General features: G+C 27.3%; 1 protein-coding gene across 1 annotated transcript; it reads left to right on the plus strand.

The window, feature by feature from the left end:
- The first annotated feature begins 2,822 nt into the window (after positions 1 to 2,822).
- ACYPI39568 (uncharacterized LOC100569946) lies at positions 2,823 to 4,188 on the plus strand. The gene has a single exon (NM_001246070.2). The coding sequence runs from the start codon at positions 3,042 to 3,044 to the stop codon at positions 3,438 to 3,440; it is 399 nt and encodes a 132-aa protein (NP_001232999.1). The 5' UTR covers positions 2,823 to 3,041; the 3' UTR covers positions 3,441 to 4,188.
- The last annotated feature ends 4,727 nt before the right edge of the window (positions 4,189 to 8,915 follow it).

Raw genomic sequence — 8,915 nt, forward strand, 5'->3', positions numbered from 1 at the left:
TTTGCCCTAAAATCTATAATTTGTGAAAAATGCCCTACATTGTATATAAAAGTACAAAAAGTGCCCTAAAAGATGAAAAAATGACCTAAAAATGTTGAAAAATGACGTTAAAAAACAAAAAAAATGCATTTATAGCTAAAAATGCAAAAAATGCAAAAAAATGCAAAATAAAATTAGAATATTCTGCATTAAGGGAGCATGAAACAAATTTTTAGCTAGGATAGCATTGTACAGAATAAAAGGAAAAAAAATGCAAAAGTCATCAACATCCTAACTCTAGTCATCACCTTTTAGGACAGTAAAAATGCTTAGATTTTCTTCAACAGTATCATTTCTGATAGGAAAGTGAATTTAGTTGGTACTTTGGGGGGTCAAAAGGAAAAATTTCCCAATAGTTTCCTAAAGTGCCGTGAAAAACAAAAGAAAAATTAAGAAAAAACGGGAATTTTTACGCAAAATCTGTTTTCGAGAAAATTGATTTTGGTTTTTGGTGCAACTCTTAAACAAATTACCGTAGGTACTTACATGAAATTTCGACTGAAAGTTTATATTAGCATTTTCTATACACCATAACATTTTACAAATATTTTGATTTATTTTGAGCTGTTTACGGACATTTTCAGTTTCCATTTTTTTTAGTTTTTTTTTAAAATAAAAATTTTATTTGTTGGTTAAAAAGCTTGAAAATTGAATAGAAGGTTCCTATTATATTGTTTCAAAGGCAGATGAAAAAAATTAAAAATCCATAGTCACAGTTTTTTTTTTTTAGCATTTAAAGATCGAATTTTCACAAAATTTATCAAATTTAAAATTGAATTATTATTTCGTAGTTAAAAATTTATAAAATGTTCAACTTTTATATCTAAGGATTCAAAATGTATAACAAGATTTTGCGTAAGTAGTCAATTCTATTACCAAAAAATCTAAAAAATACATGAGCACAGTTTATTTTTATAGTCAAATTTGGACGAAATCACATATTAAAAAACATAGATTAACTATTTTAGTTGTTTTGTTGTGATTGTATAATATTATTCGTGGGTAGGTACTTGAAACTTCTAAAGTATACTATTATATATCTATGATAGTACCACGGTTTGTTGTTGATGTATGACGCGTTAGCAAATGGATATTGTCATATGATTAATTTGGAATTTATTATAGGTTTTTTTATTTTAATTGTTTTCTTAACCTAGTGTGTAAATACTAACATTTCTTATTACTACATCCTCTTAATACACAATCAGACGATTTTGAAATTATTAATTTTTCAATGCGTTATATTCAGACTCAGAGTATCGAATGTTAATGACGTATAGAACAGATCCACCAAACATAATATTTGTGTAGGTGTGCATGTTTTAAAAGTAATATGCTATTTAATAGTTGATGTCATAATATATCTTCGCGCAAAAATAAATAGTAAAGTAAAACAATAAGTATGATTAATTTATAAAAAATATACGTATTGTTTATAACAAGTCAATAATGAGCAAACTGTATAATATTTCAATTTAATATTTACCTAGTTTTTTTTATTAAAATATAATTACAATCTATACACATTTGGACCATTTGGTACAATAAATAATTTTAATTAATGATATAATATATACATAAGTGATTCTATATTTAAAATATAATCGTGGCAGAAATGTTTTCTTTTGATTATCGGATTAATCTTTTATTATATGTCATTAATTGGTCATCGCCCCTAACACATCATCTTACCTGCGAGTTCCTATAAAGTACTTTTAGATCTTAAATAAAATATATTTAAACAAAAATATATCAGACAATTTTGAAATTAATAATTTTTCAATGCGTTATATTCAGTGTACCGAATGTTAATTATATGGGACCTACAAAACAGATCATCCAAACATAAAATTTGTGTAGGTGTGCATGTTTTAAAAGTAATATACTATTTAGTAGTTGATGTCATAATAAATCTTCGTTTAAAAATAAATAGTTAGGTAAAACAATAGGTATGATTAATTTATAAAAAATATACTTAGTAATAATATATTTGGTGCAATAAATAATTTTGATTAATGATAATATATACTTAAGTGAGACTAACAGATATTGGGAGGGCACTCAGTAGTGCCACCCGACTAAATAAATAAATTAACCTAGTTAAAAATAAATAAAAATATAATATAATTTATTGACTTGTTATGTTGTTTTAAAACAGGGTAATAATAATGTAACAGCAGCAGGAAAGTTATATACTGACCTTGATGGTGACCCAACAATTCCATTTTACTTTTTCAAGGATACAAAAGTATTTACTTTTACATGATTATTTTATTAAAAAAAATATAAAAAGTTTAGGAGTACATTTGAGTTGCTTTATTTTTATTAAAAAAAATACTTATCTAATCCGAACACTGCTACTGAGTATTCATTTGTAACGAAAAATCGACCTTATCACGATTATTCGGCGATTATACATGTATACCATCTCGGTAACTATTTTCTATTATTCTACAAAAAAATTGTATATACGTTTTTAATTTATATGCGAAAAAATCAATTTAATATTCATATTTACCTATTCTTCTATAGTTACCTACTGCATATATTAAAGAGCAAATAAATATATTTAGAGGTGAAGGTTGTATCATCAGAAATCGATAAGAAAAGAGCGATACAAACTTTTGGCACACACTGTAGGAAAGAAGTTAAATATTTAATCAGATTGTTGTCATCATTCGAAATCCCATTGTATAACAATTTAGATCCGGCCAATTACACGTCTCCACGATCGCGTAACCAGCAGCTGTTTGGATATAAAAACGATATGCACACCGATCGGAATGTCATTCAATCAGCTCGTTTACACTCTGTACTTACATTATAAACTCTAATCACAGCAATAATACACATACACACACATATATATATACAAACCTCTTCAACTTATAAACTTCAATCCGCCACTACAAGCGATCTACGGAGAAGCAGATTCCGAATCAACAGACATCGCACACCGCATACATTGTTATATAGGTGAGAATAATAATACTAGCAACAATATGTTTATGTCGTACGCCACCAAGGCCGTCTTTGCTTACGCGGTTCTGTTGAATATCTTCTACTTGTACTCGCCCGTCGAATCAAGCGGAACTGGCGTGAATTTCGAGAAATGCGATGATTGTGTGGCTTCGGACTGTCACGCCGGTGGGAGGCCATGTTTAGACTCAGGCATTCCCGAAACCCCGTACATATGTTTCACGTGTGATCCAGAACCCACAAATCAATTTCTTCAGTTTTATTCCAGTGACGAATGCAACAGTGGCTGCGAGGGCGTAGGCGATACGATGCAGTGCGCTTGTGACAAAAACTGTTACATGTGCGTACCAATCACCTTCGATACGAGTCAGTTATGGGAATGCGAGATACCAGATACTCCGGAGGAACCAACTTGCCAGTAAATTCCATATGGCTCCGTCAACACGACCTCCGCGAGTTTATAATTAAAATAATATTATGATAATATAATATACAATTAATATTTTTGCTCTTAAAAATAAATAATAACCCATTACATAATAATATTATGTAGTATATAAATATTCGTTTCATATTATCGCCGTGAAGAATTTAATATATATTACGGTTTTACTTCGCACTTCGTCATGCATAATATTATAATATTATTTTGTTGCACTGTGACAGTGGTATGCAAATTATTTTTAAAAATATACCCTCCCGATTTGTAAAATTGTAAATATTAAATAGGCATTAATGTCATCCGTTTCCTCAAAGTTTGTTCCCCCTAGCAACAAAGGAAACAATGAAAAATTCTTTAAACTAAATTGTACTACAATATTGTAACTATACTTATTGTTTTTCAATATTCCATACGATGTTATCTATTGTATCACTATTGTTATTATAGTATACGTCATAATAATATATAGTTAAGATGAGAAATGCTTGTAAATATTATATTATGTAATCGGTGCACTTAAATCATTCTATGTATTTTTTCTTCAATATTAAACTATTATTCTATCTCGTTATATATTTTGTGATATTGTTTATTTTTTAGAAGCTTTGAGCACCGTCGTATTCGACTGTTTTATGCCAGTTTATAATTTTTGCCTTGCCATTATTTTACTAATACTTAAAGAACTGTTCAATAAATTATTATAATAAACTTTTAGCTGATCCCGTGTACTTCGTTGCTCGTTAAATGTACTAACTCTATATAATGTGACTCAAACTTTGTTTGATTTGTTATTTAATGTTCGGTGTATGGTATTCCAAATTCATCTTAACTTTTCCGTAGCACGGAATAAAAATTCTGATTTACAGCAGTATATTATCAGGTAGGTAGGCAATCTACCTGCGATAGATCGCGGACCCCGTGCTGTTTGTACGAAAGTGTATGATTTAACTCTAAAGTATCAAAGTTATACCAAGTTTGTCTCATTCCACTTATAGTGGATTAATATAATCATTTAATACAAAATCCTAACCTAACCTTACCGTACTATTATCAGATAAATAAAAAAACCAAATTTAACCGTTTTTAAATTAGCCTGTCTTCTTCCCAAAGGTCTAATACACACAAACATTAATTTATATATATATATATATATATATATTATATATATCTATTTATTGACAAAAAATAATAATACAAATCAACAAACATGCCCGATTAACCAATTGCAACAAATATACAATACACTGTTGCGTCACTGTTGTAGAAATTTTTTATTTTTTAAAAGTGTGGCGTATCACCTTAAGTATTTGTTTGCGAGGATAGTAAATAAATATATTTAGAGGGGAAGGTTGTATCATCAGAAATCGTTAAGAAAATTGAAATATTTACCTATATTTCAAATAAATTGGCATTATTTTATTATTTTGCCACAGAAGTGGTAGGTAGACTATTTTTAAATCTATATAAATTTATATAGGTATGACTGTCATCCGTTTCCAGAAAATGTGGTCGCCTGTGTGAAAGAAAACAATTATTATAATTATTTTTTTTCACGCCTGCATCGAAAATTTAGTTTTCGATGACGGTTGAAGTGCTGGGCGTGCATATCACTCGTAACCCATGCACAACACGATGTTATTATCTATACCACGGTCATTACGATACATAAACTTTTGGTTACATTTTATATTCATATAATAATCTATATGCATGACACTTAAAATAAATAAAATCTTTTTAAATACATCGTTTCTTTCATGAAATAAGAAATCAGAATTATAGCCTGGTTACTGCAATACCTCTGCCGTGATCGATTAACGCAGAGGCGTGACAAAAAATAGTATGTGTGGCTCGTGCGGGGAGGAAATTTCAGTCTTGGGCAAACTGCGCGGCACCATTCCTACTGGGCATTTTGCAAAACAAATTGGTTTGAAATTTAAGCTTACTGTACTTGAAATGATTTGAAAAGTGTAATATCTTTTATCCTGGGGAATAAAAATGCAGTTGTCTGGGGTACCTACTGACAATTGACAATGTTCTCCCAAAACTCACATCTCCTAAAACCACCCAACTTGGCGGAGCTATAGGTATTACATCAAAGGATTAACGAAAAATGAAAATTTGAATGTGATAATGCATAAAAGAAATAGTCTTACTTGTTTATAAAACTTTTAGTAAAGGTTGTCATTTCAAAATTAATAGTTGATAGTGGTTTATCTTATAAAAATAAGGGTGAAAAATATTATACATTTATATAAATGTTGGAAATATGAAACTATAATTTAAAAAAACAAGTCAATACTTTACGAAATAATGAGCGTTCTACGGTATAGGAATCAACTTGTATACTAGCAATCACTGTCAATTATAAGAATAAGTGTCATTCAATTTGCCTAAAAAGCTGCGAAGTCGTTTAATGTGTGTCCCATAATATTATTACATTACCGAAAATTGATGAAATTCAAAAGTGTTATGATAATAATTTAATTATCAATAAATAATAATTACCAAATGTAGTTTTATCAAAATAAAATATACTATCATATCTCGTAATATGAACAAGATACAAAAGTATTTACTTTTACATGATTATTTTATTAAAAAAAATATAAAAAGTTTAGGAGTACATTTGAGTTGCTTTATCTTTATCTAGATAAAAAAAATACTTATTTAATCCGAACACTGCTACTGAGTATTCGTTTATAACGAAAAATCGACCTTATCACGATTATTCGGCGATTATACATGTATACCATCTCGGTAACTATTTTCTGTTATTCTACAAAAAAATTGTATATACGTTTTTAATTTATATACAAAAATATCAATTTAATATTCATATTTACCTATTCTTCTGTATTTACCTACTGCATATATTAAAAAATGCGACATTTTTATTTTTTAAAAGTGTGGCGTATTGCCTTAAGTATTTGTTTGTGAGGAGAGCAAATAAATATATTTAGAGGTGAAGGTTATATCATCAGAAATCGATAAGAAAAGAGCGATACAAACTTTTGGCACACACTGTACGAAATGGGTTAATTTTAATTAGTAGCCTAACAAGCGTCGAAGTCGTTTAATGTGTGTCCCATAATTATTACATCACCGAAAATTGATGAAATTCAAAAGTGTTATGATAATAATTTAATTATCAAAAAATAATAACTACCAAATGTAGTTTTATCAAAATAAAATATACTATCATATCTCGTAATAGGAACAAAATGTAATTTTCGACGTTTAAATGCTTGGTTATTAGGTACATTTCAAACGTGAATATAATATTTAAAATTTAAATAAACCATTAGTGTGCCTATAATATCGATTGTCCTATGATAAAATTATACTTATAGTTATTATTATATTACATTATTGTTGTCTTAACCTAGTTATAATATGTAGTATGTTAAATTTTTACTTGTTACATATAATTGTTTTCTTAACCTAGTGTGTAAATACTAATATTTCTTATTACTACATCCTCTTAATACACAATCAGACGATTTTGAAATTATTAATTTTTCAATGCGTTATATTCAGAGTACCGAATGTTAATTATTAGGGACGTACAGAACAGATCCACTAAACATAATATTTGTGTAGGTGTGCATGTTTTAAAAGTAATATGCTATTTAATAGTTGATGTCATAATAAATCTTCGCGCAAAAATAAATAGTAAAGTAAAACAATAAGTATGATTAATTTATAAAAAATATACGTATTGTTTATAACAAGTCAATAATGAATAAACTGTATAATATTTCAATTTAATATTTACCTAGTTTTTTTTATTAAATTATAATTACAATCTATACACATTTGGACCATTTGGTACAACAAATAATTTTAATTAATGATATAATATATACATAAGTGATTCTATATTTAAAATATAATCGTGGCAGAAATGTTTTCTTTTGATTATAGGATTAAATATTTTATTATATGTCATTAATTGGTCATCGTACCTAACACGACATCTTACCTGCGAGTTCCTATAGAGTACTTTTAGATCTTAAATAAAATATATTTAAACAAAAATATATCAGACAATTTTGAAATTATTAATTTTTCAATGCGTTATATTCAGAGTACCGAATGTTAATTATATGGGACGTACAGAATAGATCCACCAAACATAATATTTGTGTAGGTGTGCATGTTTTAAAAGTTATATGCTATTTAATACTTGATGTCATAATAAATCTTCGGACAAAAATAAATAGTTAGGTAAAACAATATGTATAATTAATTTATAAAAAATATACGTATCGTTTATAATAAGTTAATAAACTGTATAATATTTCAATTTAAAATGAACCTAGTTTTTTTTTTTTTAAATATAATTACAATCTATACACATTTGGACCATTTGGTACAATATATAATTTTAATTAATGATATAATTATAAAATATACATAAGTGATACTAACAGATATTGGGAGGGCACTCAGTAGTACCACCCGAACTAAAAAAAATGAACCTAGTAAAAAATTATTAAAAATAACATAATGTATTGACTTATTGTGTTGTTTTAATACAGTGTAATAATAATAACGTAACAGCAGCAGAAAAATTATATCAACTTACGGTGACCCCACAAAACCTAGCTGTTTTACTTTTTCAATGATACAAAATTATTTATTTTTACATGATTCTTTTACAAAAAAAAAAAAAAAAATAATATAAAGTTTAAGAGTACATTTGAGTTGCTTTATCTTTATGTAGATGAAAAAAAAAATACTTATCTAAACCCAACACTGCTACTAAGTATTCGTTTGTAACGAAAAAGTCGACCTTATCACGATTATTCGTTTATTATACATGCGCATACCACCTCGGTAACTTACTTCTATCATTCTACAAAAAAATTGTAAACATCTTTTTAATTTATATACGAAAATATCAATTTAATATTAATATTTACCTATACTTCTGTAGTTACCTACTGAATATATATTTTATTCCTTAAAAGTCTTGTGTATCACCTTTAGAATACGTTTGTAAGGAGGCCACATAAATATTATATTTAAGGGGGTCTTTTTATCACGGAAATCAATAAGAAAATTTCAATTTTTTAACAAACATTTCAAATAAATTGCTAGTAGTAGTAATTTGGGTGTTCTGAGGCACTTTTTACGGGGAGATGAAAAAAGTTTAACCAGGAATGTATGCCTAACAGTGAAACCAATCTCCCTGTAATTTTATAGAAAACGATTTTTAATATCATTTTCTGAAATAAATACAAATATTTTTTTTTATTATTATCATTTTGTTTATTTATTTTTTAATCATTTAAAATAATAGTATTTTACAACAAATATTAAATATAATATACAATTTTGATTCATTATTTACACAAGTTTTCTTACTTCTCTAGTAAAAGGTACATATTCTACAATTCGATCATGAATTAATAAACAATAAGCAGTTACACCTGTAAGAGATTCTGAT

This window comes from Acyrthosiphon pisum, chromosome A2, assembly GCF_005508785.2.
Source record: "Acyrthosiphon pisum isolate AL4f chromosome A2, pea_aphid_22Mar2018_4r6ur, whole genome shotgun sequence".
In the NCBI taxonomy this organism is placed as follows: domain Eukaryota; kingdom Metazoa; phylum Arthropoda; class Insecta; order Hemiptera; family Aphididae; genus Acyrthosiphon; species Acyrthosiphon pisum.